Below are 19,099 nucleotides of genomic sequence, written 5' to 3'. Positions count from 1 at the left end.
AGAGCAGTGAATGGGTGTAGCTGATCATACTGATCGTAATAACAGGTGAGCCTGATCGGGCCTCCACACTCACTAATCGTAGGCAAACAGCATGGAGCCAGTGGACCTAATTACCTCGTGCAGCAGGAAAGGCTGTTTTTGAAACAATGTCGGACTTATCAAGCACAGATTTCTCGCTCTTATCAGTGACAAAGGAATAGGAAGGGACTCTCAACAAGTTGGCCTGCAGTGGCAGAAACGTGGCAGTCCCATGCGTGTAAGGAAACTTAACAAACAGGCTTCCATATCCTAAAAAATGTGACCTCGGCTTTCCCTGGAAAGTCCGGCTTCGTATTGGATTTTACAACTGTGAGCATTTTTTTAAACCGAGTGACGATTCGAGTGACACGTTTGATCCTGGTATGAGGAACAAATCCCTCTGAGCTGCTGTCAGGAAGAAGAAATCAAACGTGCAGAGCTCCCACTGTCCACGAGCAAACAACCAAAAGCTGATTTATTTAAGCAGCAATATGTTAAGTTAAGTGTCATTTATATGAATTAAGTGAGTAGCCCACAGGTAGCACGCCAAACAAAGTAGGTCCCAGGTGACAGATGATTACTGCTGCGAATAATGATTTCGATGTAATGAAGTAAGATTTGTTTGAACTTCTTCCAGGTCAAAGGCGCACATTTATCAGGTGTCAGGCAGCAGCATGACTCAGCCGATTAGAGCCGAGGAGCAGAAGTTTCCATATTAATTACACCATTACAGATCTGTCCAACTCAATTTTATACAGTTGCTCTATTACAGAAACCGGCTTTAGCTTTGCTAATGACTGAAGTGACGCCTGGTATCGCTCCGAGTGTCAGATGGTAACAGTGCAGGTTGAACGCTGTCTCGGGTCCAACGACAGAGGTTTGGGTTTTTACCAGGCAGCAACAGTAGCAGTCCTCACTACGAGGTCATAATTTCAAACACATGATGTCACTGCTTTTAGCCAGCTTCAGTCTACTGTACAGTATTAAATCATCTTACAGTACAGCAGCGCGTGTAAGTGATCGGCTCAAGTTTCATGGCAAAGCGCTGACAGATGTGTCACATTATAAGGCGTGACACGGCGGGCGGCGCTGCTCTGTCGAGGCCGTCTGACCTCTCGCAGCTGTTGTCTCGTCAGCGCACGGCCGTGCGTCTCTCTTCTAAGAGGCGACGTGTTGGCAGCTTTCAGAGCGGACCTGTCTGCTGTGACCTCTCTGTACTGTAGGTCTGAAACAGCAGCACAAGTTTTATTCCCCGGCAGGAAACACATCAGCCGGCTGTGAGGAGCCGTGTTGGACCCTCGGTGCTGTTCACCAGCAGCCCGAGTGTTCCTGTCTTACTTCAAGTTTTCTCCTCCACCTGTATAGTTGTGGTTTTCCACACTGAGCTTCAACAACAATCCTTATCATCCGGTGCTGCTCTTCAGCTCGTGGGCTACACGCTCGGCGTTTTTAAACCACCGCAGCAAAGCATTTCTCTGAGTGTTCCCACACGGAGTTAACGATCTCTTTCTTTCTTTAGGTTTGTATCTTTATTGGAGAGACGCTGCTTTTCCTCAACTGGGCCATAACAGCAGACATCTTAATGGTAAGTATTGAGAAACCAGTACTTCTCTGGGTCACTGGAAGTTCCAGCGACAAACTTTACCAATGGGGTCGTCAGATTAGATGCAGGTTTGGAAATGTGCGAGCGGCCGACAGTTCGGGCGGGGCTGATAATTGCTGCCTCGACTGAGGCGGAGTCATTCCCGCTGGTGAAAACAAACACAGGGGAGGTTTTTCTCTGATGTGTGTTTTAGTGTCTAAAAGTTCAAACCAGCCAAATGAAATTGGGTTTCCGCTGAGCTGGGTGAACGAAGCAGCGCCTGGGTTTGTGTTGGTGGTGACTGTGTGGAGACGCACCACTGTGGACAACCCAGGTGTGCCTGGGCTGGGTTTTCCAGTTACTTTGTGCAATCTGCTGCATTTTTCAGCCTTTGTTTCTTTATGTGTTTTTGCAGTTTGTTGTTATACCCACGCGGAGAGCAACAGCTGTCGCGTTCCAGAGCTTCACCTCTCATCTCCTGGGCGATGCAGGAAGTCCGTACCTGATAGGCCTGGTAAGACTCTCCCAACACAACACTGTGTGATGATCCGGGTGTGAAGAGGGAATGTGTTTACGGTTTAACCAGTGTTGTGAGTCTAGACAGTACTGCTGCAACACAAACGATGTTCAGCTCTCGCTTTAAGTAGGACGGTGCAAAGTGGAGCTTTTAGCTCACGTCTCAGGAGAGCTGTGAACAGAGCTGTGATTTCACCGCTGCTCTGGCTTTCTCTAGTAAACCTCGTGGCTCCCAGAAGGGGCCTCTGTTACTGTATTCAACTGGTCAGGAGACGAAAATGGCTCTTACCGCCACGCTGGGCCCCTCGAGGTCACAAGCAGCCCCCTGCCCCACATCCCACCCTTCAAACTGCAAGTATACAACCAAAGAACAGCATTTAGGGGCCCGAGTGGAAGTGCTGCTTGCTATTCAGTCAAGTGTGAAACAGGATTCACTTCAGACTGTCGAGTGAAATTCTTCACGTTTCAGCCTGAGATTAAACGATGTTAAATAGTAACTCACAGAGGCACACGGTGTGCGCTCGTGTTCAGCGTACACGGAGCGTGAACAACAGTGATGGCCGTAGAGCGTGTCACAATCTATGCACACACTTGACTTTATCATAACCGCCTTTGTGTTGTATTGTTGTGCCCTGGCTCACAGCCTGGCTTAGCTACATTAACCAAAGCAGTGGAAGTGTTTGATTAGTGAATCAAACTGGCCCGACAGGCTCACGCAGACGCAGGTGTCTGCAGAGCTGCAGACCGCAGTGCTTTCTTCCCTAAATGAAAATGTTGAAATAGTGTCTAAGCCCGTGTAACAAAAGAAGCAGAAGATGATTTACAACGACTGATCAAAGCCAGCCTTTAAAAAAATACACATTCTGTGGTGATGCAGGTTCAGGGGCTGGCACTGTATTGTGCCTGCACATTCAATAGATCAATTATATTGTACAGATTTGCCACAGAGAGATTTTGCTTTGATAACCGTATGACTCATTCTCAGTCACCTTGATTCTACTCATTTGAAGGCTCCATCGGTGCTCCAATAGTCTAACCACAGAAACAGTTCAGATCAGTCGCAACAGGAAAAATGCAACGTGTTGCCGACAGGGAGGATTTGTCTCTGCTTGAAATCATTGTGCTTTATGTTGGATAAATAAAACAGGTGGAGTCTCACTGATATAATAAAACGTTTTTTTCCTGAATTTTACCAAGTAAAACAGAAAATTAACCAGCAGATTAAATATTAATTGAAATAACAGATTATTTAGACAGGACCATAGCAGCGCGGCTTTGTTGTCTACTTAAACATGCGGACATGAAACTGAGTAGGTGAGAAACAGCATGAGAAGAGGAGCTGGGGTGGAGGCGGGTTGCAAAGCTGCTTGCAGCCGCACAGAAGGTGAGGTTAAAACAGCAGGAAGGAATTTCTGTTTATGAGCAGACAACTGGATATCTGACAGAATATCAGCTGAGCTGTCATATGATGTGTGCTGGCATTGAGGTCATCAACCTTATGCCTTTTATATAGTCCGATATAAGATTATTACTTAGCGGTCGTTGCCCATGCCCCAAATGTCGGTAAACACACACAGCTCAGTATTGAAGGCACTAAAGCCTACATCCAGGCTTCAGGGGTCACAGTTCACCTCTGGGTGACACAGCCAACCGCCGGCGGTTACTCAGACCTCCACAAACCCGGGACCGCAGCATAGACTGCTCCGAGTGCGTCAGCGCTGTTGTTGTGCAGTGGTTAGACACACGAGTGCCATGGCCCTGTCGCAGCACAGGCTGAGTGCAGGCAGATACGCAGTCGCCCGTGCACTGTCACAAATACTGTGAATGAGCAAAGTGGAGAGTCACAAGAAAAACAGACCAGTGGTTATTGCTTAGCAACCACAGGAGAAAGTGAGCAAGTGAGTCGTCTCGGTTCACAATTAGGTTTTGACGTGTGACGCGGAGATCATGCACAACAAACCACTGCGGCATTTCCAGTACGCCTGCTGCACATGGCAGCGCCCGCAGATATCGGTGCCCGCATGCCGCACAGATACCACTTCCTGTCGTGTAAAAAAACAAAGATTCCTCTCTATCAGCGCGTACACCAAAACGAATCCCCCGAGAAGGACATGATGGACTCCACCTATACTGTAAAGTAGGACACAGCCAGAGGCAGAGTGGGTGGCAGCGGGATGCCGGTGACAATCTCTCAGCAATCTTCCAAGAAATGCTTCCTGGTAATTAGACATGCGGCTGTTCTCCACGTATTTTTAGTCAAGCTGCACTCTGCAAGTTGCAGACAATTGACTGTACCTGACGAAATGGCCTCTGCACCAGCCTCACACACACACGCACACACACGCACACACACGCGCACACACACTTGGTCATTTTCTGTAATGGCTCCTTATTAAGCATGCACGTGGCTGCACATAGGAGCACATACTGCACGCGTGCAGTCCTCCTGTCAGCATTTCTCAAGCTCTCCCTGCAGAAGACCTGGCTTTTGCTGACATAACAAGAAATGCCTGTGCTTTAGTGACCTATTGTTGCCCACGGATTCGACAGCCCACAGTCTGCTGAAAGCTAGCAGCACCAGCCTCCTCTCCGTCACGACTGTCAGAGCAGCGATCTCTGGGAGGCAGAGATGGTCACTTCACTCCCACCGCTCTCCAGCTGTTGTTTTTCTCGACACTGCGCACGACAGACTGAATGCTGGTGTTGCTGAAGATGAAGATGAGCTATCAGCTGTGAAATCCTGCCTATTTTAGGACAAAAACAAGGCGTCTTACATCATGTGTCGGTTTTGCAGTGATGAAATGTGCAGAACTCACGCTGAGCAGTGAGCAGCTTGTAGTGTGTCAGAGCATTAGGAGATATATAAAGATAAGGTTTTGAATGAGTACAATCTTTCCTTTTGTTGTGTTTGTGGTCATGTGTCATTGTGTATGTGCGTCTGGCCTGATTGCAGATCTCGGACGCCCTTCAGCAGAAGTACACTACATCAGCACTGTGGCGGTTCCTGAGTTTGGGCTATGCCCTCATGCTTTGTCCCTTCATCATCGTCCTGGGGGGCATGTTTTTCCTGGCCACCGCGCTCTATTTCCTGGATGACAAAGATAAAGCCGAGGCCCAGTAAGTGACTCGGACTGTTTTTGAATAACTCATCATTATTTCATGTATTATTGAGTCATTCATTCTTCATGTAAGACCTCCACAAGTTCAAAACAAATCATCTTAGTTGCGAGAGGTTGAGGAGGTGTCAGCAATCCTTGTATTATTTATTGTCAGCAGAGTGCAGAAACATTGGGTTGAGATTTTTTATTTACGCTTGAGTTTGAGGCAAGCCAGGCACACGGCGCCTGAGCGATGCCAAGAGTGGTGCCAACCCGGAGGACCCAGAAAGGCCCCGAGCCAGCAGAAAGTCCCAGTCAGCTGAAAATGCTCCAGAGCTGTTGTAGCCATCAATTTGTTCTCACTAAGACTTTTACCAGCCTATCCTGCTCATACGTTCATATTTTCCCTCCTTCAAACCCGAGCAGGTCATAGCCTTAAAAGGCAAAAACACACTCGTCCTTCTTCGGTCTTCTTATTTCCTCCTGACTACTTTTTTCCTGTTTTTTTTATCACGTCGGCTTACTCCCCTGGTGCCAGCGTTCTAAGAAATGACTTCCTTCCTGCTGAAGATGACGGGTGTTTTTAGACAGGATGGCAGTCTGAAGTCTGAAGTCTGTCTTCGCCCGATCGACTTAGTCACGCGTTGTTTCCCAGTGTTTTCCAAACCCCGTTCGAGCTTTTTTTGTCCAGCTTGGTCAAAATAATCACCAGAGGAGCGTTTTAGTGTCGTTGCCATATTTGTAATCCAAGCTGCCGTTCACGCTGTCGATGTTTCCTCTGTGAAATGTTAATATACGGTTTTAAAGAGCTCTTTTTAAAGACATACATCACTGCTGTGGCTACGAAGCCACGCTGCGCTTCTGGTGGGTTTACTCGAAGAAGAAAAAGAGTCACACTCTTGCCATTGTGCCAGTAATAGATACGAGGCTGTGGCCAAACATGCAACCACATTATTGCAGATTGCAAATGTTCACTCAAACTATGTCCAACCACAAGCCCTTAACTTTCACGTGACACTGTTTAGGTCTAATGCTGCAGCATGTGCAGAGCTACACACTACACAGACTGGAGGCGTGTCCTCATACAAATACTTCACATGGTGTATGGAAGTTAGCATTAAGGTCACTTGGACTCAACGCCAGTACAGCTTTAAGTCTCCCTGCATAAAAGACTAAAAGAAAAAATGTTTAATCAGTATGTAATAAATCCTTATGCTGCAGTAATACGTGTGAGTATACAGACGTTACACAGACACTGTGGTAGGAAGAACACCATCCACACCCACAGCGTGCTCCTGTGGAAAGCTGAAGCATAAATAAATGACTGTGAAACGCAGCGTTCATACCTGCGCGCTACACAGCAGATTTGTGCGAAATATCCCATCAGACTGAAACAGCAGCTCTTATGTAACAAACAGCAAACGGCACCTTGGGGACCGAGAAAGCTCACAACACGCACAACTTTGTCGAACGAGGGTTGTTCCACGACTCGGCTATTTATAGATCCCATTCACACTATAAAGCCCCAATTTATACACAGCGCTCTGCACCCCCGTCCTCCTCCTCTGAGTGTGTCCTCAGACACTCTGAGCTATTTATAAAAAGCTGAACAAGTAACTCGGGAGAGTGCGGCTGTCTAATTTCTGCCTTAAACATTGCTTCATTATTTCTAGGTTGGTAGCTTTTGGCTGCAGGGTTGCCATTAATAGCTCCAGTTCATTGCACACACACACCCTTCTCGCACACATTTATCCAGTCCACATCTACACTCGCTGATGTGTGACAGCAGATCTGTCTCAGCCGCCATGACTGTGAGCTTTGATCGAGCGTGGGTTCAAGCAGGCAGGCGGTACGCTGCAGCTCGGTGAGAACAGGATGTGGACATGATGGAAGTTAGGATGAAAACGTGAAGAAAAACTGAGGATTCATAAACATACAGTGAATTGTGTGTGTTTTTAGCGAGATGCTAAAATGATTCTTCTTTCTTCAGGTGTAACCAGGCAACACAGCCCCCGTCTTCAGTCAAGGTATGACCAGGTAAATTGCCTTTTATCCTAAAGACACTTTCAGCAGTAGTAGTAGTGACAGTCTCAGCTCACTGACGTTTACAGAGCTCCCGTCTCAGTACCTGGCAGCGCTTTTCATTGGGAGACACCTAAAAACAAGGATGAATGACACGTTAACCTGAGGCCACGCAGAGCTTTACAGCAGTGCAGGTGATAAACACGAATCCATTCGGCGTCTACTCGGGCGTTCAGGCGTTCTTTGAATTGTGATTATTTGACCAACTACTTGGCATCTTATCAGGACCTGAGGTGCCTTTCCTATTTCCTGCCTTTATCACTCGCTCACACATGGTGCAAACCTCCCTAATTATTAACTCAGCAGAAAAGCACACAATAACTGGCAGCAAACCAGCAGACTCTGCACAATGGGGGGGGGGGGGGGGGCACAAGAATAAACTTTGACTCCCTGATTAGGAAGACAAGAAAATCTGCCGCGACTTATTTGTAAAGGTTATCATGTACAGCTGAAAGGCCGGGCTTTTACTCTGTTCTTTGGAGCCCTGGCTGGGTTTAATTGACCTCTAAATATTTATCAAACTGGTTTATGTACACGAAACGGAAAAAACTGCCAATTGATGCTTGTAATTTTGGCTTTTTTTCACTACCCGCCATTAATAATCTGTCTGTGTGAGCCAAGGTTCCGTCTGCTGGTGTAACCAGGATAGACAAACGAGAAAACAAAGGGGCGTTGGAGTTTTGACCGGATGGACAGAGTTCAGGTCAGGAAACAGTGTGATCATGGGCCAAAGTTGCAGCTGGCTGTAGTATTTGAGAGCAACGGTCGATTAGATGGAAAATTTGTCTGAGAGTGCGACTTCACACAGACGGTAGAAAGAATGATCTACCTGAGAAAACCTGATTATCTGTATGTAGGAAAAGTTGTCCTCTGCTCATCCTGCACATTTTCCGAAATAAACATAGAAATTAAAATTCAAAGATTACAACCGACGAGACGCTACGCTGGTGGCACCGCTCAGTTCAGGTTTGCTCGTATAACACCAAGTCAGAAAAGTGTAAAAGCCTCCTTTGACGACAACAGAAACTGTGCAAACAACAGTGTAAATATTCGCCTTGAGAATAAGAATGTTTTCAACAGTTAACACTGAAAGCTGCACCACCGTACGGCATAGCATCACTCACAGCAACCAAATGTTTACTGTGATGGATTACCTATTACAGGTGAGAGCTTGGGAAGCAGATTTGCATGGAGCACTGATGGATGGGAGCCTTGAAGGCAGAAAATCAATCTCAAAATTTTCAGAATGCTTCAGAATATATTCTGCAGAAACATAGGGGCATACAATTTGTATTTAATGGGCTGCAAAATATCGAAACACCAGTGCTGTCCTGTAGGTCCTGCAGCGCCATTCCCATTGGCAGGGTGAGATTAGCGTGCATAGCTAATGACAGGTGACATGAAAGGCTCCGCCGCCGTGCATATTGTGTTTCGGTGCTCTCGGCCTGAGGGCCTCATCACTTCTCTGTCACACGCAGCAACCAAAGCATTTCGTTCCTGCTGTCAAACGGTGCTAATTATAGAGAACAGTGATTACAGCTGCATGAGGTCAGAGTTGAGTCTGCCTGTGACATTTCTGCAGTACAACCACATCGTTCCAGGTAATTGATTCTCAACAGATTTGATGTGCAGGGTAATCCAGTCAATGGCAGGTAGCATTTCCTCCCTTGGGTCTGATTCAAGATCAATACAGAAAACAGATTACCTGCTCAGCGATGACACGTGTTCACGCTCACTTTGACCGCTGTGTACAGCCGTCAAATAGAAACAGGGCAACAAATAGAAACAGGGCAACAAATAGAAACAGGGCAACAAATAGAAACAGGGCAACAAATAGAAACAGGCCGACAAATAGAAACAGGGCAACAAATAGAAACAGGGCAACAAATAGAAACAGGGCGACAAATAGAAACAGGCCGACAAATAGAAACAGGCCGACAAATAGAAACAGGCCGACAAATAGAAACAGGCCGACAAATAGAAACAGGGCGACAAATAGAAACAGGCCGACAAATAGAAACAGGCCGACAAATAGAAACAGGGCAACAAACAGAAACAGGGCGACAAATAGAAACAGGCCGTCAAATAGAAACAGGGCAACAAACAGAAATACGGCAACAAACAGAAACAGGGCAACAAATAGAAACAGGCCGTCAAATAGAAACAGGCCAACAAATAGAAACAGGCCGACAAATAGAAACAGGCCGACAAATAGAAACAGGCCGACAAATAGGAACAGGCCGTCAAATAGGAACAGGCCGACAAATAGAAACAGGCGTTCAAATAGAAACAGGGCGACAAATAGAAACAGGGCAACAAATAGAAACAGGCCGACAAACAGAAACAGGCCGACAAACAGAAACAGGCCGACAAATAGAAACAGGCCGTTAAATAGAAACAGGCCGTCAAATAGAAACAGGCCGACAAATAGAAACAGGGCGACAAACAGAAACAGGCCGACAAATAGAAACAGGTCGACAAATAGAAACAGGGCGACAAATAGAAACAGGGCGACAAATAGAAACAGGGCGACAAATAGAAACAGGGCGACAAACAGAAACAGGGCGACAAACAGAAACAGGGCGACAAACAGACACAGGGCGACAAACAGAAACAGGCCGACAAACAGAAACAGGCCGACAAATAGAAACAGGCCAACAAATAGAAACAGGCCGTCAAATAGAAACAGGCCGACAAATAGAAACAGGCCGACAAACAGAAACAGGCCGACAAATAGAAACAGGGCGACAAATAGAAACAGGGCAACAAATAGAAACAGGGCAACAAATAGAAACAGAGCAACAAACAGAAACAGGCCGACAAACAGAAACAGGCCGACAAACAGAAACAGGCCGACAAACAGAAACAGGCCGACAAATAGAAACAGAGCAACAAACAGAAACAGGCCGACAAACAGAAACAGGCCGACAAATAGAAACAGGGCGACAAACAGAAACAGGGCGACAAACAGACACAGGGCGACAAACAGAAACAGGCCGACAAATAGAAACAGGCCGACAAATAGAAACAGGCCGTCAAATAGAAACAGGGCGACAAATAGAAACAGGGCGACAAATAGAAACAGGGCGACAAACAGAAACAGGGCGACAAACAGAAACAGGGCGACAAACAGACACAGGGCGACAAACAGAAACAGGCCGACAAATAGAAACAGGCCGACAAATAGAAACAGGCCAACAAATAGAAACAGGCCGTCAAATAGAAACAGGCCGACAAATAGAAACAGGGCGACAAATAGAAACAGGCCGACAAATAGAAACAGGCCAACAAATAGAAACAGGGCGACAAATAGAAACAGGCCGTCAAATAGGAACAGGCCGTCAAATAGAAACAGGGCGACAAATAGAAACAGGCCGACAAATAGAAACAGGCCGACAAATAGAAACAGGCCGACAAATAGAAACAGGGCGACAAATAGAAACAGGCCGACAAATAGAAACAGGCCGACAAATAGAAACAGGCCAACAAATAGAAACAGGCCGACAAATAGAAACAGGCCGACAAATAGAAACAGGGAGACAAATAGGAAATTATAAAGCGCTGGAAAAGTTTAGGGAGAATATTTTAATTTGAAAAGTGTCTGAATCCATCAAGAAGTGGAAGCTGGTGTGAGGAGAGAAAAGACACTTCTGCTGAATAAATGAGGATGAAGGGAGGCAGTAATCGCTTAAGCTGTTATACATCGCGAGCTATTAATCTCCGGCGAAGCAATCCCAGACGGAGATGAGATACACCAAGATCCAATTAACTTCATGTGCAAGAGGAACTGGCCTCTGCTGACCAGGTTTCCTCCACCCCGCCGCACAATACCTCGAGGACGTCCCCGAGCCGGGGGCCGTCAAAAGATCGCCGTGTGATCTGACAGCGGACCTTCACGCTCATTTATTCAGTAACTGCAACTCTCCTGAAATTTAAATCATGAGGCAAAACTCTGACTTAATCACTGCTGTCCAAACTTTAACTGTTACAACTGTTTATACAGCTGCAGGCACAAACTTTCCTTCTTCCTCCTCTTATCATTCAACAAAGGCTCAGAGTCCTCAGTCAGCAGAGCTCGCTGGGGTCACCGTGCCGCAACCGCAGACCGCACACACACATGCATATACACACACACACACACATGCATATGAACACACACACATGCATATGCACACACGGGAAGTATAGAGGCAGGCTGTGGTGGGACTCGTATAGCTTTTATTGCATTGCTCCTGTTTCATGACATTGTGAATGCCGTGTCTTCTTTATTGTCTTTGGCCTTCAGTCTGGTTTCGTCGCTCCTCCATCACATCTGCAGCCGTGTCAGCCGACATGTTTTTGCTTCCAAAAACTGCTGCATGTTGGTTTGATTAGTCTTTGTTTGCTTGCCAAATCACTCAGTCCTCCACTTTGCTGCAGAAGCCAGCACAGTAATTGTTTAGCTGCGAGGAGGCAGGCCAGTCCCACAATATCAAAGCATTCACAACTCTAATTATCTCTCCATCACACTAGCGTTTGGGTATTTTAATTTCAAGTCTGTCTCATAAACAATTCAGAGTTTACAGCAACAACTGGAACTAACAGTTGAAAAATGCTTCATCCCAGAGAGGACTGGATCTGCATATGCAAAACAAAAATCCCTTAATCCTCTTGTTTATGCTAATTACCCCGGCTGCTCTCAGTGTGTGTGTCTACATGTGCACTATATACACCTGTGTGTGTTTCACTGAGAGACGCTCAGAAACTCACTCTGCTGAGCTCTCTCACAATAATCCCATTGTAGCAGCAGCATTAGCACGTGCACTGGAGCGACCAGGGCAACGTAAATGACCACAACAAGCAGCGGGACACTCTGCCATCCCTCACTCATCCAATCTGAAGGGATCACAAGTGTGGCACCGTGAAAGCTTAAAGGTCTAATCTCCAGCTGGTGTGAAGTCCCCCCTCTGGTGCCACGCCTTCTCCATTCGCTTTGTTTGTGTTTGTATCAGCAGCTAGAAGTTAGATTGGCTTGTCACACCGGCCTCTTCGTTCAATCACTTCCTCATTTAATCGCCTCGTGTTATGACCGTGTTTTACCCTCAACAAACCCCTCCCTCATTAGTCTTTGCGTATGCCGATGGCATGTTTGCCATAGAAACCGAGGCACCATCAACATCGAATATACGGCTGCATCTGGAGAAGCAGCGGCCGCGTGTTGCTGTGGCTTATAGCTTGCAGACTGGGGAGGATCTGCGTTAGACAAAGCGTAAAGCGCTGGCATATTTAGGTCATAGGCTGGTCCTGGTGTGAAGGGTCGCACCAGATGGCCCGGGAGCTTTCGACCTCAGCGTTAATTACAGGAGAATTCCCCGTGGTGCGGCCAGGCTCTAACTGCAGCTTTTTCTCTCTTCCTCTCAGGTGACGAGCAAATGAGGAGCTACCTGAATGCACAACCAAACCTGACAAAGGATGACTAGACGGCGATAAAAGAAAGGCTTCTTTATGCTCCCAGTCATCCTCCCCAAGATCATCATCATCCTCCTCCTCTTGGCTCCTGCTGCTCTCTGTTTTTTTACAGCCTCGCTGAGGTGACTGGAAAGAGGGAGCGTCTTGCCCCTCCTTCTAAACCACAGCCCGGTGAGAAGGTGCTCAACCCACCCTCCACTTGGATCGTGTCCTCCTCGCCTCTGTGAGGATCCTCTGAACTTTTGCAGGCCAAGACCGCCATAAGCCCTCCTGATGCTAAACTACTGAATGCTGACCACGAACCTGCCCTGTCTGTCTGCCTGTCTGTCTCTTATCGGCTGTCGATCTGCAACAAGTGCCATCGCATCATTACATTCCTTCGGATTTGCACTGACCGCCAACAGCCCTCATCACTAGCTATGTTTACATGCATTCGACTAAGCCACGCATGCTCTGCTGAAGCTAAAGCAGCTGCAGGAAAACGCAGCAGCGGTGCAGGCGTTGTTTATCTCTTTAAACAAGTGACTGATGTCGCATTACTCATCACAGTCTCGCCGCAGTAACAGCAGAAACAGCAAATTCAGTGTTTACACCATAAATCCAGTATTTTCACAGTGAAAGTTTTGCCGTGCATGTAAACAAGCTAGAGCCAAAAATGTGTTGCTTTGGGAAAGGTCAGTGAACGAGCCTTAAAGTCGGAGCTTTCACGCCTGCAGATGTTTCTTTGAGCCCCGCGTGCGTTTCCACTTGGATGAGAACTCGTTATGTTCGGATTGTTTGTGTCGTTTTCTGTTTATGTCGGATTTGAAGCTGGAGGTTACTGCCTATGATTGTTTCCTAACCGTGATGATGCAGTCTGGGCAATTTAAAGTGGACACTGGATATGTATAGTTTATATAATTTATATTTATAATTTATTCTATTCATGCTTTTTCCAAAAGTCAATGTCATGCTAGTCTTTTGACTGTTTATGTACACGAGAAGCAATACTAAGAACATTTAGAAGAAACCAACCTTTTTGTTCCACACTGCCTTATCAGTGAGCTCGGCTTCCCTTTAAAGAGGTCGCTCTCTGATGGTTGGTTTTGAATTTCTGGACACACCACCCACCCACACAGGGACCGAGTCGCTCTTAATGGTGGATCGCAGTCCAATCATCAGCGGTTACAATAGCAGGCATTGTGAAAAGAGGCCCTTCCTCTCCAACTGCAGATATCCCATTGCATCAGTTTATTAGCAAGGGGAATCAAAATCCCAGACAGGAACAGGAAACGCGAGCTCGTATCGTTGCAAACTGATGAATGAGGACTCCCCCTAAAGAGCTGAAAGAGCTTCATTTCTGCCTGCCGTTTCCATGGGTACACATCTCTCGCGAAGAAAACAAAACAACAATTGTCAGTGAGGGAAGCTATAGCATGTAGCTTGCACATAACACAAGCGATGGTGAAGGGTGAAAGTGATTATTGTGAAACCTCAGAGCCACTAATGGGATCCCAGGTTTTAAGGGGGAAAGATGCACTTTGCAGACCTGGAAGGAACCACAGAAGGCAGAGGATGCACTGACCGTAGCTGAGGAACAAAAGGAGACTCCGAGGTTGTTCTTGTAGCATTGATGTGTGAGCATGACTCACTGGCTGTGTGGGGGTGCTGTGTGGGCTGTGTCCTTGCTGCCAGATCATTAGCTTTAGCTTCTTCCTCCAACTGCGTGGAGCTCTCTGAATGTGATTCTGTCCCACCCGATGTGTTTACACCACCTCCATCTTCTTAACGAACTAAGCTTCTTACCTTCCATTTATTGATCTTCTTTTCCTTTGTAATGTTATCAGAGGACTTTTTGAATACCTACAGTAGAGATATATATATATAAAGCTATACCATGCAGCGATTTTAATATATTGTAAATGATGGCTTGGATGCAATGTATTTATTTGTTTGTTACATATTGAAGAATATTCTATAAAGGGAAATTTAAGGCTGCAGTATAATAGACTGAGCCATGTGTCACTGGGTTGGAAACCTTTTCCTGTCATACTGAAACAACACACGCCCCTTTTGCATTAGCTGGATTACGATTGGACGTGTCCCACGTGTAGACACAGAAATAAATGCAACGGGTTGTTTTTAAGACACATTAGTCTCATTGTAAGGATGCAATTTATATTAAGCTCATTTATGTGTTTTTATTTGTAGATTCAAAACCATTTTTGCACATTTAATGATCAGGGATTTCTTTGAGCCACCGCCTCGCACCATCGACGGCCCGGCCTCTCGGCGCTGGCGTGTCGTCGTCTGTCATCCGTAGGAACTTCCGCTCTGATCAGACGAGCCATGGATCGAGTTTCACGTTGCCAAAATTCAGTTGATTTAGCACCAGTCCGTCCTTTTATCTGTCGTAAATGTATGTTAACAATCACTGAAGTGATGTCTCGAGGAAATGCTTCTTGTCATACAAGAGTCTGTACAAATAAACTCACGTTGAGCAGAAGAGAAAAAAACAAAAAACAGAAGTTATTTTTATTTTTAGAGGACGTCAGTACACGTGTCCGAGAAGTCAAAGGGTATTCTTTTAGAGCTGGAATGTGATGCTCCCGTGGGTGGATGATGGAAAAATGTACAGGTCTGTAAATCAAATAAACCTATTCACACACACGTCTGTGCGTCTCTGTGTGTCTGTAACGCCACGGCCATGTGTGTTCACGGCGTTTGCTTCGTCTCGCTGTGTGAATCTGAGGACAGCTCGCACTGCGGCAGCGCCTCGACTGATATTTAGAGGCTGCGCGTAAACTAGAGCAAGAATCTGTGTGTGTTTAAATAGTGCTTTAATGTTCGGTGCAAGGATCGGTTCTGGCTGGAGTTGCAGATATTAATCTGTAACGTAGTTTGTTTGTAACTTTAATACAAGGATTCAAATATTTTAGGAGGAAAAATCTTTATTAAAAAGACAAGTGAGTGTTTAGTTATTAAGGCTTCAGTTTTGTGCTGCTTGGCAAAATGTTAATAGTGTTGGTGTCACAGAAATGGAGGAAACCCTGTGAGACTCGCTGTCAATCTGTTTAACCTGCAGAACGCGCGCCGACGTGTCTGTTTGCTCATCACTTGCTCATTTCCATGTGTGTCGTATTTGTGGGGAGAGGCTGCTGGAGCGCAGACACCAGACTTTAACTGCATTCTGCTGCAACAAATCAACCTGACAGACGGACCCGGGGCTTACAGTAGTACACAAACTCAATGCCAAAGAAATTGTGAGGAATGTAAATTTAAAGAAAAGTGTGGATTGATTTGAAAATCTCTCAAACCCGGATTTTATCCCCAGTAGATCCCACAAACCACGTCAAAGGTTTGAATGGAGAAAATCAACATTTTAAGAAAGAAGATCATTTTGAATTTGAAAGTTGGTCCGGGGAGATGTTTACTGCTGCGTAGCGTCCCCTCTTCTTTTAACCACAGCCTGCAAACATCTGGGAGCTGAGGAGACCAGCTGCTGGGCTTCAAGGACAGTAATGCTGATTCCTCCACGGTGATGTGGGATTAAAGCTGCTCAACCAGGTCTCCTCTCTGGGTTAGCAGGCAGGTCAGCACCACGCTGTTGTGTAGATGGGAGCACATGTTGCTCTAAAACCTGCCTGTACCTTTGAACTGTGTTTGCAGACTTCCAGAAGTGCTTCTGAGCCCATGCAGCGATTTGCAGGACCGAATCATGACTGTTTTACAGAATCATGCAGTTCAGCCAGTATTGACTTTCAGCCTTGTCCCTCACACACCGATATTTCTCCAGGTGTGCTGAATCATCGTGCACTGTAGATGATGAGATAGTTACAGGATTCATAATTGTTCCAGAAACAGAAAACAGTTTGTACAGACTGATGAACCTCTGCCCATCGTCACGTCTGAGAAACTCCTTTCAGTTTCCTGCTTTTGTTCCTCCTTCCCACGTTGCTAACATCAAAATCAGCTGTTACTTTACAGAAAAGGGTTCATTCTCTCAGATCAGACGTTTGACACGTTTGTTATTCTCATTAAAGTCTGAAAGTCATCACATTCTGTTTTTATTCACATTTCGCTTCTGCAATCGAAACTATTGTATGAGCATAGTCCTTTGATTCTTGTTGCTGCTTTCTGTGAACCATCTCTGCTTGTAAATGAATCCACTTACTGTGCTATAGACCCATCATTAGCCCGCCTGCTACATCATTCAGCAGCAGCGTATTTTGTAAACCTTATAATAAAATGTCACCTGGCTTTGTTCACCAAAGGATGAGTCAGATCGAAGGCATTTAAACGATTTTATTTTGAAATAAACCTACATCCTATCTAGTTCCACACGCCTCATCTTTGCTTACAAAGACTTGATTTTCATCACAGCGAGAGAAGGCAGGAGCTGATCTGTGAATGAACCACTGTATTGTTCAGGTGCAGTGATGCAGGGCCCTGTAAGACTGTTCCCAAAGTAATTTTGCAGCCCCGAGATTGGTTTACAGACACGCTGACACATCACAGGTCTCCATCCGTGCTGTGCATTCTGTAGAAAAGATATATATATATATATATTTAACTTCCCGGGAAGTGAGGACACCTTCACCAAAAGGTCATCTCTGCACAGATGCTTATTAGAAAGGGCAGCTCCCTCACATGACTGCTAATGGCGCCAGTGGACGGGTGTATGACAAGGCTGTACAAGCACAAGGAGTAAGTACACGCTGCTTTTGTGACAAAAGAAGACTTGAGACGTTGTCTGGGAGGCCTTTAATTAGGCTAAACCACAGTTAGACCTCACTATCTGATTCGACGTCAGGAGTCCGAGCGAGCTCCAAGTGGAGATTTAGTGTTTAGTTGGCGAACGACCCAAAGAAACCAACACCCTTTCCCACAGTCAGACAAATATGTACCCCAAAGTCTGATGTTCTGGTCTCAAAGTCAACACACCTAGTCATGTACAGCAGGCAGGAAACACAGGGGCGTAGACAGGAAAAGGGAACCATTCTAGCAGCGCTGGAATTTCCATCTGCACTTTGCCCACTTACACTCACAGAGGACGACACACGGGGCAAGTTCAGGTTCACAGCCTCCAAACTGTCGGCACATCCATTTCATACAAATACAGAAAGATCATCAGAATAAGTTCACTGCTGTAGAAATACATAAAAATCCTGTTTGTCATTCTGTTTGTTTCTTTGCTGGTTTTCTGTGAACCTCACAGAGCTTTGATCTCCAAACTTTAAATTAGTCTTTGCAGTCGAACGCTGTAAGAAGCATCATATTCTTTTAGAGCATTGATGAATGCCAACAAGTTGAAAACACAAAGAGCTTTCAATAAAGACCTGAAATAGTTTCTGTGAATGAAATCTAAGACACGGCAGCACGGCGGCGTGGGTTCTCCCCGGGTCCTCCGCCTTCCTCCCACAAAGACACCAGTTAGTGGCTTTAGGTTCATTGGAAACTCTAAATTGCCCACAGGTTTGAATGTGAGCGTGAATGGTTGTCTGTGTGACACCCCTGTGACAGACTGGCGCCCTGTCCAGGCTGGACCCCGCCTCTCGCCCTCAGACAGCTGCGATAGGCTCCGGCCCCCGCGACCCTGACCAGGATAAGCGGAAGAGAACGGATGGATGGAAAAAGTGGAATCTTGGCAGTCACTCGAATCAGGACACGACAGGTTTGCTGTGGGGACGATCACTATCATATTTGATTCCTCTTAGACTCTGTTGAATATGACGACTCGTTCTGCAAGACACGTGGCCTTTCTGACATCGGATGCCACAAATGTCCCTGCTTAACTGGAATAAGGAACAGCCGACAAAAATAACAGATGTTACTATATGTGAAGCAAAGTGTGTGTTTTCCACAAAACGGTCGACTGCATAGAGCAGTCAGGTCTGATGATTAAGACTAAAATAAAGCTTAGAATAAAAAAAGGAAAGAAAGCAGATCTTTCATCTCAAATGGAGCCGAGAGTTTTTATCAGAATACGTAAACCACAGCTGTTTACAGTCTGTCGCCTCTGTGAGTCTCTCACTTCCCTCTGCCGACCACCCGCCGTCCTGACCCGGCTCACGCTGCCGAGGCACGGTCACCTTCATCCAAACACGATGACATCGTCATTTTTAAGGTCATCCTGGATGTATCTGCGAGGCTGTCAAAGACAATATGTTTGCTTTTGAGCACTGAATTCGACTCTGCTCATCAGTTCACATGTTACATGTTCCTCACTTTACCATTTCTGTGTGTCGCAGATGCTTCTTCTAACATTACAGGACAGGAGGAGCTGCGAGTACAAAAGGATTAAAAACTACAAATAACTCTGTGATGTTTGAGCAACTGAGGCAAAAACAGCTGACTGCTCCATCACAAGTTCACT

The 19,099-nt window shown here is 46.0% G+C and overlaps 1 protein-coding gene across 2 annotated transcripts in view; it reads left to right on the top strand.

Annotated features, from left to right (window-relative positions):
* The window catches only part of spns2 (SPNS lysolipid transporter 2, sphingosine-1-phosphate), a 61,939-nt gene extending 46,546 nt beyond the window's left edge, over nt 1-15,393 (top strand). The window contains exons 9-13 of one of the 2 annotated variants that reach the window (XM_086307708.1): nt 1,538-1,603; nt 2,016-2,114; nt 5,070-5,233; nt 7,205-7,241; nt 12,697-15,393. In XM_086307708.1, coding sequence (XP_086163834.1) covers nt 1,538-1,603; nt 2,016-2,114; nt 5,070-5,233; nt 7,205-7,241; nt 12,697-12,711 — 381 coding nt within the window. In that variant the 3' untranslated portion in view covers nt 12,712-15,393. Of the gene's footprint in view, nt 1-1,537; nt 1,604-2,015; nt 2,115-5,069; nt 5,234-7,204; nt 7,252-12,696 lie in introns of both variants that reach the window. The other variant, XM_086307709.1, reaches the window with a different exon arrangement.
* The last annotated feature ends 3,706 nt before the right edge of the window (nt 15,394-19,099 follow it).

Source organism: Aulonocara sp. 'chitande type north' Nkhata Bay, linkage group LG10 (assembly GCF_057382095.1).
Source record: "Aulonocara sp. 'chitande type north' Nkhata Bay isolate Kocher_YH1m ecotype deep benthic linkage group LG10, A_spYH_male_GT1.1, whole genome shotgun sequence".
Taxonomy (NCBI): Eukaryota; Metazoa; Chordata; class Actinopteri; order Cichliformes; family Cichlidae; genus Aulonocara; species Aulonocara sp. 'chitande type north' Nkhata Bay.
The sequence above is the reverse complement of the archived record's forward strand: the minus strand, read 5'-3'. Positions and strand labels throughout refer to the sequence as shown.